Source organism: Camelina sativa, chromosome 3, assembly GCF_000633955.1.
Source record: "Camelina sativa cultivar DH55 chromosome 3, Cs, whole genome shotgun sequence".
Classification (NCBI taxonomy): domain Eukaryota; kingdom Viridiplantae; phylum Streptophyta; class Magnoliopsida; order Brassicales; family Brassicaceae; genus Camelina; species Camelina sativa.
Window position 1 is genome coordinate 12,865,688 of NC_025687.1, and position 15,943 is coordinate 12,881,630.

The 15,943-nt window shown below is 36.9% G+C and overlaps 3 protein-coding genes and 2 long non-coding RNA genes across 8 annotated transcripts in view; 1 reads left to right on the plus strand and 4 right to left on the minus strand.

Moving 5' to 3' along the window:
• On the minus strand, nucleotides 40-6,400 carry LOC104776838 (probable pre-mRNA-splicing factor ATP-dependent RNA helicase DEAH4). 2 transcript variants are annotated; one of them, XM_010500978.2, is made up of 16 exons: nucleotides 5,960-6,400; nucleotides 5,762-5,854; nucleotides 5,563-5,667; nucleotides 5,202-5,419; nucleotides 5,041-5,093; nucleotides 4,832-4,948; nucleotides 3,485-3,576; nucleotides 2,796-2,882; nucleotides 2,327-2,541; nucleotides 2,068-2,160; nucleotides 1,856-1,979; nucleotides 1,596-1,743; nucleotides 1,189-1,258; nucleotides 817-977; nucleotides 486-661; nucleotides 40-393 (listed from the first exon to the last, which is right to left on the minus strand). In XM_010500978.2, the coding sequence occupies exons 1-16, from the start codon at nucleotides 6,157-6,159 to the stop codon at nucleotides 240-242; spliced, it is 2,106 nt and encodes a 701-aa protein (XP_010499280.2). In that variant the 5' UTR covers nucleotides 6,160-6,400; the 3' UTR covers nucleotides 40-239. The 2 variants fall into 2 exon arrangements, with proteins under 2 accessions (XP_010499280.2, XP_010499279.1); XM_010500977.2 differs by lacking the exons at nucleotides 4,832-4,948; nucleotides 5,041-5,093; nucleotides 5,202-5,419; ... (1 more) ...; nucleotides 5,762-5,854; nucleotides 5,960-6,400 and adding exons at nucleotides 3,701-3,817; nucleotides 3,910-3,962; nucleotides 4,071-4,285.
• On the minus strand, nucleotides 6,516-10,564 carry LOC104776839 (U-box domain-containing protein 45-like). The gene is made up of 6 exons (XM_010500979.2): nucleotides 10,167-10,564; nucleotides 9,671-9,785; nucleotides 9,235-9,420; nucleotides 9,015-9,122; nucleotides 7,727-8,883; nucleotides 6,516-7,543 (listed from the first exon to the last, which is right to left on the minus strand). Exons 2-6 carry the CDS (start codon nucleotides 9,719-9,721, stop codon nucleotides 6,739-6,741), a joined length of 2,307 nt encoding a protein of 768 aa, XP_010499281.1. The 5' UTR covers nucleotides 9,722-9,785; nucleotides 10,167-10,564; the 3' UTR covers nucleotides 6,516-6,738.
• Nucleotides 12,464-14,919, minus strand: LOC104776843. 3 transcript variants are annotated; one of them, XR_766177.2, is made up of 6 exons: nucleotides 14,658-14,919; nucleotides 14,445-14,584; nucleotides 13,716-13,869; nucleotides 13,525-13,636; nucleotides 12,849-13,180; nucleotides 12,464-12,715 (listed from the first exon to the last, which is right to left on the minus strand). It is a non-coding gene; the product is annotated as an uncharacterized LOC104776843 (long non-coding RNA). The 3 variants fall into 3 exon arrangements; XR_766178.2 differs by having other exon boundaries at nucleotides 12,824-13,180; XR_766176.2 differs by having other exon boundaries at nucleotides 12,464-13,180.
• The window catches only part of LOC104776842 (65-kDa microtubule-associated protein 8), a 2,911-nt gene continuing 167 nt past the window's right edge, over nucleotides 13,200-15,943 (plus strand). The window contains exons 1-10 of the mRNA XM_010500980.1: nucleotides 13,200-13,347; nucleotides 13,441-13,644; nucleotides 13,767-14,024; nucleotides 14,128-14,340; nucleotides 14,461-14,616; nucleotides 14,710-14,866; nucleotides 14,957-15,196; nucleotides 15,333-15,406; nucleotides 15,484-15,558; nucleotides 15,665-15,943. The exon at nucleotides 15,665-15,943 is cut by the window's right edge and continues 167 nt beyond it. Coding sequence (XP_010499282.1) covers nucleotides 13,264-13,347; nucleotides 13,441-13,644; nucleotides 13,767-14,024; nucleotides 14,128-14,340; nucleotides 14,461-14,616; nucleotides 14,710-14,866; nucleotides 14,957-15,196; nucleotides 15,333-15,406; nucleotides 15,484-15,558; nucleotides 15,665-15,943 — 1,740 coding nt within the window. The 5' untranslated portion in view covers nucleotides 13,200-13,263. The remainder of the gene's footprint in view (nucleotides 13,348-13,440; nucleotides 13,645-13,766; nucleotides 14,025-14,127; nucleotides 14,341-14,460; nucleotides 14,617-14,709; nucleotides 14,867-14,956; nucleotides 15,197-15,332; nucleotides 15,407-15,483; nucleotides 15,559-15,664) is intronic.
• LOC104776840 overlaps nucleotides 15,059-15,943 on the minus strand; it is a 1,937-nt gene continuing 1,052 nt past the window's right edge. The window contains exons 2-3 of the long non-coding RNA XR_766175.2: nucleotides 15,469-15,519; nucleotides 15,059-15,150 (exon numbers count right to left, since the gene is read on the minus strand). This is a non-coding gene — a long non-coding RNA (uncharacterized LOC104776840). The remainder of the gene's footprint in view (nucleotides 15,151-15,468; nucleotides 15,520-15,943) is intronic.

Sequence of the window (15,943 nt, forward strand, 5' to 3'; positions counted from 1 at the left end):
AAGCGGTTTACACTAAACCGAATTGAAATTGCTATGACAAAATTAAAGTCTCGACTCGGTTCTAATTCCAAAACCCTTTTCTTTCTTTCTTTCTGGGGATGTTCTAACATACCAACTTAAGAACATACAAATTGTCTCTCTAATAACATATCTTCTTAAGAAAGCTTTTCTTTTCTATTCTTTATGGGAACGAAAATAAATTGTGCTTTAGTTGAATTACTGAATTTACGTTTGAGGCATCAAATTAATTTCTGTCCTTTACGAGCAAGAAACCGTTCTCTGGCTGCTTCAATCCGACTCTCCACATTTTCAGTGACTGCTGGTGTTTCTGCATCATTCTTAGACAACTCCATCTTTTTCTCAGGTTCGTTGACAGAAGAAGCCGGTCCACCGCTACATATAAGATTAGACAATACCTATCAATTACTGAAAGCTAGAACAAAACTGGGACTGAAGTAGCAACAAGAGCAATGCTTTGTTTTTACCTCAATTTTCTGACATTTAATTTCTCGATCTTTCTTTTGATGGGAGCCACCCATGACATTTCTACTACACAAACATTCCGCATGAACGGCCGTGTGGTGGAAATCAGCTCATGGAACACTACGTAGTTAGGCAACATTCCGTCCCTGTCGGCAGTCAACACAGATGATGGATGCACCTAGAATCAACCGAAAAAATATCAACATGTGGATGATGGCACCAAACTGGGAGACTTACACATCCTAATTTAGTTTACAGTTTTGCTATAGATCTGAGCTAATGATGTAATAACAAATCTGACACTGTAACAGATAAGGGAGAATTGGACTGAACCTGGACTAGCTGGGACGAGAAATTAAGAGTCCGGTATCCATTGTGACGAAGCATTCTCTCAGCAACTTGGTTTGCATTACCAACGCATAGAGCTTTCCTCAACTTCCTGTAGTCGTCTCCGCGTGAACTCTTCCTTCCATGTGCCCCAACTTCCAATCGATCTGGCTTGTCAAGGAGACCAATTTATTTTAGTGACGGTTGATTATATATTATGACACACCTAACTATTGCATGTCACAAGGGAAAGGAAGGGAGAAAGATGACATATGTTCTGGTTCCATAGGAGGTATAATAACCCTTTAGGAGTGAAAGCCATCGAGTGATATTAAGTTGATTATATGGAATCTTGTTGTGTAATGAAACCATACTAACCTTTGGATATTTTCTGCATAATCTGACATAACTGTCTTCTAACATCTTTGACAAACACCATCCCTCGCATCTGCAAATTATTTTTCAGCAAAAGTTATAGTTCTTTCTAAAGGCATCAGGAACCTACAATAATGTACCAAAGAGTCTATCGAAACAATGGTAGTATATATTTCATCAACTCCAACAACTGATAGGTATAAAATTGTATAAAGCAGAAGATAAAAACATGAACGCCCACCGAAGTCACGTCTCAATAATGAAGGGAGTTAATATGCTATAACTGCAGCGAACAACATATAATTGACCACCTTCTGAAGTAAAGCATTAAGGCTTTTGATGTCACCATGCTTTTCACGTGGGATACTTGAATATAGATAGGAAAAGAAGAAAGAAAATGGAACAACTACCTGCATGCCATTTTCTTTGCACCATACAGGATCATAATTATTACGGTCCCAAGACTCGAAAATCTGTAGCAGTTGAATGTGATCACCATATCCGGATCCATCAGGAAGATTAGAATCATCATGCTTCCTCTTCTTTTCACTGGGTTTACTATCATGCAAGCACAAACCATAAAAACAAGAGTTGATGCATCTATATCTAGACAATGTGATTTTAAACATTTCATAATCTGACTCAGGTATTGTATATCGTAAAAGCTAACCTCCTAGCAGGAAGTAGTGTAGTCTCTGCTGACAGCATAGCAACGACTGTTAGAGCTTGTGATAAGCAACCGCTTTCATTCGCTTCTATCAATGTTCTTGACATTGATGGTTCTAGTGGAAGCTCTGTTGAACCACAAATATGCTCAGTATGAGATAGCAGCTCAAACTATAAGAAAAAAATCAACAATGAAAAAACTGAACTAAAACATACCAGACATTGTCCGTCCAATACTAGTTATTGCTCCATTCGCATCAATTGCATCAATGAAATACAATTGCTTCAATGCATCTTCTAATGACTCAGCTGAAATTACAAGTAGGACGTAAACCAAAGATATATTATCTCACTGAAAAGTTCAAAAATATCACAAACTAAAAAGAAAACCAGCAGATTGTGTACTACAATCCATTTACTTTGTAGAAATATGTATATAAGTGGCATCTAACTCCAGATAGAAATAAGTTCTTACATGAAGGAGCATCAAGAAAATCGAACTTGAGAATGTCAATATCAGGAAGATCCAACGATTTCAAGTATAGAACACTCCCAGCAAGAGAAGTTCGTTGTATTTCAGGAATTGTTGCATCAAGGAAGTCATCTCGGTAGACTGCCAATGGGTATAAACGATAACATTTCCCAGGTCTTGTTCTGCCAGCACGTCCTGCACGTTGGTTAGCTTGAACTCTGGAACACCACAATAAAACAGAAAAAAATTCAAAGAACAATAAGCAAATAGGAGCTTGATGAAAACTGGAGTAAAAACCACTATAGTTCCTTTTTGAGCCAATTGCAGATATCTTTTTCTAGTTAAGGCTATACATATCATCCCACATCTAATACAAGTTCACTATATGTCCAATAGATTAATACAAGGTTTATTATATATATAGCAGGCCATTTAATGAGGATGAAGGTTGAAACCAGACTCATTTGCTTACTTGCTAATTTGAATAACATCAAGAGAATACATTCCGCTTGATGGGTTATATTGTCTTTGCTTCACATACCCGGAATCTATTACATACCTGTCAGAGAAAAACAGGGCTAGGCTGAGAATGCTATCGATCTCCAAATTGTCAAAATATTACCTAAATTTTGCCTAAAATGCAGACATGAACACATGATACATACGAAGACGACTACCGGCAACAGTAACAGGACAATCGGAACAATCAAGCAGATTCAAGAATGCAGAATAAGTAATCTTCTCATACTAAATGCAGTTTTAAAACACTTGACAAAGAGACAGCACGACCTACATGTATACATAAATGTCTCAATCGTCTGTTTCAAGTAAAACTCCAAAAATGGATCTCACAGACGTGATGGTGAACAACATGTACAGAAATGTGAAGTGAACTAGAAGAGCGAGGAATATAACAAAAAGCCGGCATCAAATATCAGATTGATTCCATTACTGAACCTAATTACACTATTGCAGTCGTCAATCTTCATGATTACTATTGAATGATATATTATATTTACTCAGTTTTTTACAGTACCTGGTTTAACTAACAGCATCGTGATGAAAGTATCGATATGTATGCAATAATAATTGACATCTGGTAGATACCAGACATGAAAACCAAAAAATAACATGATAAATTTAAGGTTTAGAGTTTCTTACACAACCCCATCCACAGTGAGAGAAGTTTCAGCAATATTTGTAGCAACAATAAATCTGCGGCAGTTTGGAGGAGGAGGACTAAATACACGAACCTGCAGAAATGGTGAAAGTCAAGTCAAATTACCAAAACCTTTTGAGACCACCTAGATATCCCAATTGCCCAGAAGCAAATTAATACTGGGTCCAAAATTGTACCGAGATTCTAGAAATTTTTACCTGCATTTCAGGTGGTAAAGAACCGTGAAGAGGATAAATGATAGCATCCATGCAGGATCCTTCAGCTAAGCTTCGTACTTTTTCCTCTAGCTTTGATACTAACTTTTCTATATCATCCTATTAAAACCAAGATAAAGTAAGACAGGACAGAAGAATCTAGATAGTTCTGCCAGATTCCAATGAATTAAGTTGAAAAAAATGAAACAGACCTGTCCAGTCATAAAGATTAAGATATCACCTTCTGGCTCACGAGCATGTATATCTACAAGTAACAACAAGGTTTTTGTAATATCAGAGAGACAAAATAGTGGCAAAAGTGATTAACCAAATCAGACGGAATGACAACAGAAACACTCGACCTTGAACATACCAATTGCTACTTTCAGAGATGACTCAATATAACTGACAGGACGCTCTTTGCTGTATAATATTTCCACGGGGTATAATTTTCCAGGAACATTCAACACAGGACAGCCCGAAAAGAATTCAGAAACCTTTTCACCGTCAAGTGTTGCAGAGGTTATAAGAACTTTAAAGTTGGACCCGCGGATTCTAACCAACCGTTTCATTAGACCCAAAAGAATATCCCTGATAACAACATGGACCAAGTTAAGATAGTTTCTAGAGCCTTTGTGCATGTTTGGATGAGATCTTAATGCCATAGGAAACAATGTTACGATAAAAGGTACTGAGCAAACGGAGATCAAATCTAGNATTACTATTGAATGATATATTATATTTACTCAGTTTTTTACAGTACCTGGTTTAACTAACAGCATCGTGATGAAAGTATCGATATGTATGCAATAATAATTGACATCNTACGGAATAATCATCAAGCATTGGATTTGAAAGACTCTCACGAAGTAGAACTCCATCTGTGAGGTATCTGGGAGCAAAGTAAACAATCCAACAATGAGGAAACCAAAGCCAAATCATGTGAAATATTGATTAATACTAAGCATTTATACATCTNAGTTTGGAGGAGGAGGACTAAATACACGAACCTGCAGAAATGGTGAAAGTCAAGTCAAATTACCAAAACCTTTTGAGACCACCTAGATATCCCAATTGCCCAGAAGCAAATTAATACTGGGTCCAAAATTGTACCGAGATTCTAGAAATTTTTACCTGCATTTCAGGTGGTAAAGAACCGTGAAGAGGATAAATGATAGCATCCATGCAGGATCCTTCAGCTAAGCTTCGTACTTTTTCCTCTAGCTTTGATACTAACTTTTCTATATCATCCTATTAAAACCAAGATAAAGTAAGACAGGACAGAAGAATCTAGATAGTTCTGCCAGATTCCAATGAATTAAGTTGAAAAAAATGAAACAGACCTGTCCAGTCATAAAGATTAAGATATCACCTTCTGGCTCACGAGCATGTATATCTACAAGTAACAACAAGGTTTTTGTAATATCAGAGAGACAAAATAGTGGCAAAAGTGATTAACCAAATCAGACGGAATGACAACAGAAACACTCGACCTTGAACATACCAATTGCTACTTTCAGAGATGACTCAATATAACTGACAGGACGCTCTTTGCTGTATAATATTTCCACGGGGTATAATTTTCCAGGAACATTCAACACAGGACAGCCCGAAAAGAATTCAGAAACCTTTTCACCGTCAAGTGTTGCAGAGGTTATAAGAACTTTAAAGTTGGACCCGCGGATTCTAACCAACCGTTTCATTAGACCCAAAAGAATATCCCTGATAACAACATGGACCAAGTTAAGATATTTTCTAGAGCCTTTGTGCATGTTTGGATGAGATCTTAATGCCATAGGAAACAATGTTACGATAAAAGGTACTGAGCAAACGGAGATCAAATCTAGATATAGAAAAGACCTTACGTGTTTAAACTTCTCTCATGAGCCTCATCCAATATGATTACGGAATAATCATCAAGCATTGGATTTGAAAGACTCTCACGAAGTAGAACTCCATCTGTGAGGTATCTGGGAGCAAAGTAAACAATCCAACAATGAGGAAACCAAAGCCAAATCATGTGAAATATTGATTAATACTAAGCATTTATACATCTTCCATTACTTAATCCGTGTTTTGCTCGAAGTTCTGTCCTCGAAACGTATAGCATAGCCAACATCTTCTCCAAGAGGTACATCAAGCTCCTGCGCAACTCGCCTGAAGACCATAGCCAAAGAAAACCAACTTGTATAAAATTCTGACATCTAAACGAAACCAACGACAACGAAGACGCAAAATGAGTGAATGAACGGAAAAAATCACCTGGCCACGGAAACGGCAGCCACACGTCGAGGCTGAGTAACGGCGATGACGCCGGACTTTGTATAACCATGCCGATGAAGTATCTGAGAGAGCTGAGTACTTTTCCCAGAACCGGTTTCTCCGATTACGACTACCACTGGATTCTTCTCCACTACTTCCACGATCTTCTCTTCAAACTGAAGAATCGGAAGATTCGCCATATCGCACTCACAGAACCTTCAAAATTCAGCAATCGACGAAAATAAAACTATATCTGCCTATTTCTTCTACTTAGCTTCAACGAAAACTCATCCTCCGGCGAACGACGCGGTAGGTTCACAGTACACCGAAACCCTAATCGCACTCCGTCATTACGAGAAACTTCGAATAAACACAATTTTTCCTAAAACCTTTCGATTCAAAACTCTTCCTTCTTATTGGGGATTTACAGATTTTGAGAGAACGAGAAAAAAAAAAATCAAAAACAAGCGAAGCGTAACTGAAGACCCTCTCGTTCCTTCAGAGGCTCTTGTTCTTATCTTATATATATTTCGTATCTCGTCCTTTGATTTATAACAAATTTGTTTTCGCTTCTCATCAAAGTAAAATAACCTACATACAGTACACTGTAATTTGTATAACCCAAAAATCCTTGGATATATAAACTACATAACCTATACAAGCATTTCTTTTTTTTTTAACCTCCAAGACTTTCAAAAAGAGATATTAAGTCTTGAGATGGGGAAAACAAAGTAACAACTTTACATGAACTAAAAAGGTAAATAAAAACATCATATGACTCAACACTGGTAAACTGAGAAGCTCTTGCTTTTCCATAGAAAACTGAAAGCTCTTCCCATTTTCTTTCTCGATGCTGATTTACACTGCGGTTTTGACTCTGTTACAGCGGCTGCAGCGACAGAGAATCCACCCTCCGGGATTGTGACTTCTGTTTGCTGCGGTTCTGTAAGATGGGTTTGATCCCTTTGCCTCAGTTCCCTGAATAGTGTCAGTAGCTTCTGTGCTCTTTCCCTTCCTCGTTGAGTCCCGTTTACGGAAATAGATACCAAAGAAGGTATCACTCCTTCTTGTAATACCATCTGGCTACAGATCTCACTGTGATTGCATAATATCAGAAGCAAAGACACAGCTTGTTCTTGTTCATTTGATTCACCCGTGTCAAGAATGGTGCAGAGATTGCTTACAAGACCAGGTACTGAAACCATCTCGTCTTTTCCTGCCTCGTTCAAAACCAAGTTTAACAGAACAGCTAAGGACTTTTCTGTCCATCGTTGCTCATCACTGACGGTGAGTGATTGAAGCGCGTTTACAATGTCAGCAGATAGAAGACAAGGGATATTGGGAGGGTAGGTGGATAGGTGAAAAAGGGAGTGAAGGGCATCGACTTTGCACTGGACTTCAGTCTCAGTCCAAAGAAGATTTACCAAGAAAGGAACTGCCAGACTTGAACCTATTAAGGGCTTTGCTTCTTCAAGACACGAGAGGTTCAGATAAAGTGCGGTCACTGGACCGTGTGAATGTGGATTACAGAGCATTTCCTCTAGCAGAGGAATCATTCCTGATACTAGCATCAACTCCTTATTCCTGAAATTCCGAAATGAGATGTAGTTCTTTAGTTTGATAGGAATAACCCATATTTGGTAGTAACGCTCAACTGAACGTGTATAGCATAGCATATACTAGATACTTATGAGCTTTGATCACTGAGAGAAAAATACATGAAATCATTAGAAATGACGAATAGCAATATAGAAATCAAAGGAATACCTGTTGTTGTCCACAGCCAAGTTAAAAAGAGCCATGGCTCCAACTTTCTGAGCTGAAGCGTTATTTTCACTGAGAGCTGATCCCAGAAACTGAAGCAATGCTTCAACACACCCATTTTCCCCCATGAGAAATCTGGCCTCCTCGTCATCTTTTAGCAATACTCTTATTTGCTCAACAACTCGACCTTTCTTCCTTATGGTATCCACTGCACTTAAAGTGGTCAGCAATTCCGTACATCTTTCAGCAAGAGTAACTTGATCTTCCTGGTATTCTGATTCACAGGCTTCCTCTTTAATGGTTCCACTCTCTTCCAAAGGAACCACCTTCATATCTTTCAACTTACAAGAACCAACACCTTTTGCTGATCGCGTGTCGGTGGACTCGGACACAGACAATGCCAGCCTCCAGTAGTTAAGGTCTAGAGACTCAGGGGGTCCATCAGGGACCTGAACACCGTTCTGTTCACACCAGCTAGAAATGAGAGCTTTGACACAGTAATTAGGAGTCAAGCATAGATGAGAGAGCTGCTGGTGAGTTTTGGGACATGTGTTGTGTCCATCGCTAAACCATTTCTCGATACAGATTCTCTCATACGTTTGTCCAGACGCGATGATTACAGGGTCATACATAAGCTGCAAAGATATCGGACACCTCAGTTCTTCTGGCGGAACAGACATCTGCACAGATTTCCTCTGGTTATTGCATGATCTGAAATTGAAGGAACTCAGTTTTGACAGCTGCCGGTCAAAAGCACGACCGTGAGCATCGTCGAGAGAACCCTGAATAGTCGGTGAACAAGGCAATGAACTACTACCCTGTGAATCATTGTCATCCCAGATCTCACTTCTGAATAGCTTTGAGTATTTCCTCATGAGATGTAATAGATAAGCCACAATTGATTCTTTCCTCTTGTCATCCTCCATTCGAGCCCTCTCAATGAGTTTCTTGAGACATCTTCGCTCTGTGAGCGCTGCTCTTGAAGAAGTGATACCTAGTCTAGTAGCAGCTTGATGGAAAACCTCAAGTTCATTATTATCAGATGAGCTCTCAAAATTACCCCCTTGTTGCAGCAATCCAATGATTTGATCGCCAATTTCCTTCTCTGATGGATCAAGTGAAAACTCAGTGTTCTCTAATTCCATCAAAATCTCCACAAGCTGCAAAGTAGGATATACAGGTTTAAATAAAAAGCCCAGAACTCAAAGAAATATCGCTTCTCTGCTTTAAGTTTCCATCTAGTTGCCGTGAGAGAAGAAAACAAAATATGGGAACACAAAGAACTAGCTACCTGAGCTCCAATAGACTCTTGGACTATATCTTCAACACGCCTAAGGCTATCTATAAGAGAAGATTTCGCCTTCTCAAATTTCAAAACTACTGAATCCCCTGTTATAGCCTACATGTCAAACCAAGCTGGTTAGCTAGAATCTCAACAACAAGAACTGGATTAGTTCTAATGTCTTTAAGCCATAGATTACAGAAAAAGAAAAAAGAAAAAAAAAACTTACCAAATAAAGTTTACTAGATTCAGTGCAATGACGTAGAATGTTCTTCACTTTTTCTAAAACGACGTGAAGTGAACACAAAGCTTGAATCCCAGATTTGCTTCTCGGCCGAGCAGCTTCAAGCGACGGGAAGATAGAGATGATCTTGCAGTAGATCACTGAAAGAGCATTGCACATTTCTCCGTGTAGCTGTAACAAGAATCTGTGTTAGCCACTACCTTACACTTGCAGCCATATAAGTAAGTCGTTTTCACAAAAACACCACAGCTCTTTTTGTTCATCACACGACGAATCAAACGAAATCAAGAACCAGAAAGAGGGTATTAATTGAAAAAAAAAAGACGGATACATACCGACATCTAGATACAGGACACAAGAATTTAATGTCTTAGGGAGAACATTATTGAAAAGAGCAAAAAAAAAGTATGATTTAAGATACCTTGGCATCACCAGGAGCAAAGAAATTTTCTTCAACCTCATTAACATCCATTGCTTCAATAACTGAGCCGTATATAACTTATGTCAACAGCTCTGTCTCGGCTTAGAACTCAATACTACAAGATGAAAAAAAAGATCCAAATCAGTGAGGAGTTAACAAATAACCAATATATACAGAAGACAAGACAGATCAGTGTTTTATAAAAATGCAAATGTATTATTACCAGAGAAGTATATATAGGAACAGAGCAAAGAAGACGAAAAAAGCAACAAAAGCTGATTAGTTGAGGCATTTCAACAAACAAATAAGATGCAAAACTCAAAAGGAAGATTCTTGGTTGTCAAGAAACAGAGGAAATCAAAACACAAGAGCAAAACCCCTAAAACCAATCTGGGTTAATTTCCTCTCACACAACAAGTGTCCAGATGAACACACACACATATAAAAAAAATCTGTTTTTTGAATCGGGTGAAAGAAGAGAGGAGCATAAACGTACCAAAGATGAATCTTTTAAACTGCATCTGGTAGAAGTAGTAGACATAACAAAAGAGAAGTCGATCACAAAAACTCAAAAACAGAGAATCAAAAGAAGAGCATTTTAGTATATATAATGAAAATGATTTTTTTATAGATATATGTTGTTCCTTTGGGAGATTGCTGTTTCTGGGTAGTTTCTAGGAGGGTCTGATTTCACAAAAGTTTCTGAGCTTATCAAAAAAATTCTCGATCCCAACAATCAGAGAGAAGAGAGAGAGCTTTGGGCTATGGCTGATACCGATTGGAGTTTTTTTTTTTCTTTTCTTTTTTTTAGAAGAAAATAAATTAGTGGAAAAAAAGGAGAAGGAGAAGTTATTCTGAAGTCAAAATAAAGCCAAAACTTGCGAGTGGCAATTGCAAGGTTGCAAGTACACACCTACAGATTTGTTTTTAATTTAGTCCTTTGTTGTAAGAAAAAGATTCTGTTTATTCTTTAATTACTTTTTTTTAAATCAACTCCACTAGTTAACAAATCTAGTAATACAAAAATCATTTGTATTAGTAACGGTTATTATTAGGGGACAATTTTTTTAATTATTAGTTAAAGAAAAGGAAACAGCTTCTTAAGATATTCATAATTGTTTGGAAAAAGAAAAAGAACAAAAAAAAAAAAAAAGAGATACCTTATAATTTCGATCTCTCGGATAGTAGGATGTGATTATTACAGTGTTACCAGTTTTAAATTTCAAAATGCAAATGTAGTTTCAAATGTTTGTTCTGTTTTACTCCAAATCTTGAATTGAATCTGAAGTTATTATTCTTAAAAACTGTTGATAATTAATTACCAAAAAAAAAAATATATATGTCATGATAATCTTGATTTTTCTAATTTTATAGTAGATAGTTTCTGTTTTTGGTCGACTGGTAGTTGAAAATGAGTAAATAAAATAGTAATAAAAAAGTATATGATGTTGAAGAAACAGCTTTTGACATTTTAAGCTACACAAAAAAAAAATATAAATAAATAAACAAAGCATGGAGAAGGCTAAAGGAGGTAATGAGAGGTCCAATTTTCACCGACAATAACGTTTTATATATTGTGACAAAACACGTCTTTTATTATATTTATTCGAATATTTTTCGTCTAAATTAATCAATTTAAGTAAAGGTTCACCTATGTTGACGAGGACCTGTGGGCCAGTGGTCTAACCAGTCCCTTTGGTTGTCTCTCTGTCACCGTGTTCGAGAGTCGGTCGTCTCGGTTGGAAAAAAAAATGAAAGAAGAAGAACTGAAGAAGAGTCTGTTTCGTGCTCAGCCATATCTTTATTTTCTAAGCACATTGTCTAATGAAAACTGTTGACAATGATCATTCGATCGACGTCATAAAGACGACGACATATTACATGTTGGTAAACACGAAATAATTAAATTTTAGATGAACTCGAGACTCGATTCTAATTAATTTGTGGTAATTCGTATGTTTTTTTATTTCTTTTTTTTTGAGTCGCCCAGTCAAGTTAAATGTTGCTTTAAGCGAAATACATTAGAAGAAGCAAATAATGTAAACAAATGTTTGAATTTGTGTATGAGGGAGAGGGAGATTTGCCGACTTCGACGGCCGACACGCGCGGACAATACATGCATATGTCGGCTATTCAGATCTACATTAATAAATATCCTAAATCACATTACAATAATACCTTACTAATATTCTTTGAATCTTCTTTATTAATTTTTGTTTTTATGTGTTTTTCTATAAATTTCTTTGTTGTAAACCATGTTCGCTTTTTAAAAAAATGCTTTACCCCAAATATTGTAGTGACTATACATTATTTCTTCAATGTTCTGATTATAAAAACTAAAATAATGCAATTATAATATTGAAATTTTGTAAAGGCTAACGTTGTCGTCTAAGAAAAAAAATAATTTGAATTATCACTAATAAAATCACAAATTTTGTTGTTAAATAACATTTGAAACAACCATTTCACTAATAACGACACATACATCATACTAATAAATTTGTGAGCTTGGGTCTTGGGCAGTAGAAGCTGATAATCCGTTTTAAAAAATTTGGTACATTTTAGTGTTATATATCGTTACTTCGACTGAAAGATTACTATTATTCAGTATTTGTTAAAATTAGTTGAAGATCTCCTCTTCTTATTTATTCAAGAGACGTATCAAATAAGTCATTATAAAGTACTCTCGGAAAATTGTTCACGAGTAACAATTTAAACCTCAGATGTAGTCAATGATAAATATAATTATAAAATGGTTGCTATGAAAATTTTTAATTTTATAAATGTCTTTCACACAAACAGAAATACGCAAGGGCAGCTTAGTATGCTATGCAAGGACAGGTTGATCTGGTATTTAAAGACATCCATCTTACTCAAAACAAAACAAAAAAAAAAAACTTATTGGTCAATATGGTCACAAGGAGTCTTCATAAATAAATTTTCACTAGTTTGATACAACAATATAAAAGAGCTTCGAAGTTCTTTTTCTTAGTGTAGCCCCAAATATTCTTCAAACTTTTACATTTTCAAGATTTGGTAGTCACACTGCGAAAGAAAATCAGAATACTTATCACTTATGTTAATATGAAAAAGGCAAGTTACTTGAAGAAATCAAATTAATCATATGAGAATGAGAGCATCTCTATATCTTACTTTGTAAGAACAAGAAGAAGCTTACTTTGTAAGAAGCACATGGTGAAGAATCACTCAGTCGATCTTGATAAGTAAAAAGTTAGCACTAGAGGTTTTGCTTAGGAATCAAGTTTTGTATGGTATATATAAAAAAAAAAAACATCTCCCTCTGGCTTTTCATACAGCAGAAGCAAACGCATCAGCACAAAAGCGACTCCTAAACTTTACCAAATTCAGATGAAGTTGAGTGAGAGAAAGAGAAAGAGACCTAAAACTGAAGAATCAAAAGAGGAGGGAGATGCGGATGAGCCTTCACTTAAACTGGAAGCTTCTGTAGAAGAGTATGTGTCACTTTCACACTTGTCTTCAAAGCAAAACCTGCACCAATAGCACAAACTCTCATAACTCAGTTCCATGTGAAAAAGAAAGAAAAAACCATTGGAGAATTCATCCATCTGAAGATGGGTTCCCTTCAGACACCTATAGGAATGAGAAGTTCATCTCTGTTAGATACATCCTGCGGATATTTGCTCAGAGAGTTACAGGCAAGTTCGTTCAATGGTGCTTTTTTGTTTTTTTTTTTTTGAAGTAACAAGAGTATTTTGATAGATGGATATGGTCATTGTTTTTGTACACAGATGATATGGGATGAAGTTGGAGAAGATAAGTTTGAGAGAGAGAAAGTGTTGCTTGATATAGAGCAGGAATGTGTAGAGGCTTACCGGAGAAAAGTTGACCAGGCCAATGTTTCGAGGTCTCGTCTACATCAAGAGCTGGCAGAATCTGAAGCCGAACTCACTCACTTTCTTTTGTGCCTCGGTGAAAGATCAGTACCTGGAAGGGTAATTTCTATTCTTTAATATCCAATGTGAAGCAAAGGTTATTCAGTAACCAAAGCCAAAACTAAGCCTACATTTGCAGATAACATATCACAGATAACTTTGTTGTTATATTCTCTACACAGCCGGAGAAAAAGGGAGGAACATTGAGAGAGCAGCTGGATTCTATCGCGCCTGCACTGCGTGAGATGAGGCTAAGGAAAGACGAGAGAGTGAAGCAGTTCCGAACTGTCAAAGGGGAAATCCAGAAAATATCAGCAGAAATAGCAGGTAGATTGACATATGAAGACTCTACTAGAAAGATAACCATAGATGACAATGATCTTTCTGATAAGAAACTCGAGGAATATCAGAACGAACTGCATAGACTCAATGATGAGAAGGTACATTAGCAATATACAATTTTGGGAACATGCCTTGCTTTTTACTTAAACTGGCAGTTTTGGCTTATCAATCATGTTATCTTTGATTGTTTTGTCACACAAGAATGAGAGACTACAGAAGGTTGAAATATACATATGCGCCATTCGAGATCTATCAGCAACATTGGGAACAGAAGCATCAATGATTATAACAAAGATTCATCCAAGCCTTAACGACCTCTATGGAATATCCAAAAACATCAGTGATGATATCTTAAAAAAGCTCAATGGCACTGTTGTGTCTCTCGAAGAGGAAAAGCACAAGCGCCTTGAAAAGGTTAAAGCTAATTACACATGATTCAGTTTTCATTGTCTAGCATATTTTAGGGAACATAGCTTAACAATTACTCTGAAACACAAACCAGTAAAGAGAGATCTGACCTTTTACAAATGGCAGCTTCACCATCTTGGTAGAGCTTTATCCAACCTGTGGAATCTAATGGATGCATCTTATGAAGATCGTCAAAAGTTTTCTCACGTCATTGATTTATTGTCATTCGCTCCATCAGATGTGTGTGCTCCTGGCAGCATTACTTTGGACACAATTCAGCAGGTAAAGTATATAATGATGTAGTAGAAAGGATCCATATATACCAGTGATAGATGATGTTGACTGACTTTTCTTTCGTGAATTTTTTTTCCCAAGTCTGAGGCTGAAGTCCAGAGACTAGATCAACTCAAAGCAAGCAGAACCAAAGAACTTTTCTTCAAGAAGCAAAAGGAACTAGAGGAGACATGCAACATATCGCATATGGAGACTCCATCAACCGAAATGAGAAATATAACAAACCTTGTAGACTCTGGTGAGACAAACTGTAGCTTTCTCCAACTTACGTATCTCTTTATTACATATGTCAAACTCAATGCAGAGTTTTTATACTCTTATCTTAAAGGGGAAATTGACCATGTCGACCTTCTCACAACCATGGATGAAAAGATAGCAAGGGCAAAGGAAGAAGCAGCAAGTAGAAAAGGAATAATTGAAAAGGTTGATAGATGGATGTTAGCTCGTGATGAAGAGCGCTGGCTAGAAGACTATGACCAGGACGAGAATCGATACTCAGTAAGTAGAAATGCTCATCGAAACCTAAGGAGAGCAGAACGGGCACGCATAACAGTCAGCAAAATCACAGGTAATATTAAGCAGTTCCTTCGGATCCAACACTAACAAAGCTACTAATGACCATTTGGACATGAACATGCATTTTCTCAACTTAAGAAGGAAACCACACACTAACCAATAACCATATACTATGATATTCCCACCAGGATTAGTGGAGTCAATATTGGCTAAGACTAAGAGCTGGGAAGCAGAAAGACAAAAAGTCTTCTTGTACGATGAGGTAACAAACACAACTTTATGCGTTTGTGAATAAGAAACTCTAAATTAGATAGAATAAATCACCTGTTAGTTCTTCAGGTGCCTCTTCTCGCAATGTTACAAGAATACAATAATCTGAGGCAGGAAAAAGAGGTGGAGAAGCAAAGACTCAGGGTTAGTCTTCTTCTCATAAATCCTAAAAAAAAACAAATCATGAATAGCCAACCAAACTGTACAAGAAAACATCTTAACTAGAAACTGTTTGACAAAAAAAATGCAGGAAATGAAAAAGATGATCATTCCACAAGCAGTAGCAGAGCCAGATAAATTTTATATGGCAAGACCAGCTAGCAGCAATCGTCGAATAACAAATCGAAGCATCAATGGTGGATATGGCAGCAGCACAAGTCCTATGAATCGAATGTATTCAGGAGGATTCAACAAAACTAGTAATTACACAGCACTTGGGACATCTATAAGAAGAGGAAACAGAAAGAGCAAGGCGTCAAAAATACCAGTCCTTAGGCTTAATCGTGACGAGACAAGTTCAGTTGTATCG

Bases quoted from the DNA above. Each gene is read 5' to 3' on its own strand.
- LOC104776838 (XM_010500978.2), bottom strand. From the start codon at position 6,159: ATGGCGAATCTTCCGATTCTTCAGTTTGAAGAGAAGATCGTGGAAGTA. The intron at 1,980-2,067 runs GTATGTTTTAGT...GTGGTTCAACAG, and splicing joins TATTGGACGGACAATGTCTG to AGCTTCCACTAGAACCATCA. The intron at 1,744-1,855 runs GTTAGCTTTTAC...CTTGCATGATAG, and splicing joins ACACTACTTCCTGCTAGGAG to TAAACCCAGTGAAAAGAAGA.
- LOC104776839 (XM_010500979.2), bottom strand. From the start codon at position 9,721: ATGGATGTTAATGAGGTTGAAGAAAATTTCTTTGCTCCTGGTGATGCC. The intron at 9,421-9,670 runs GTATCTTAAATC...TTCTTGTTACAG, and splicing joins TTGCTCCTGGTGATGCCAAG to CTACACGGAGAAATGTGCAA. The intron at 7,544-7,726 runs GTATTCCTTTGA...TCGGAATTTCAG, and splicing joins TTGGCTGTGGACAACAACAG to GAATAAGGAGTTGATGCTAG.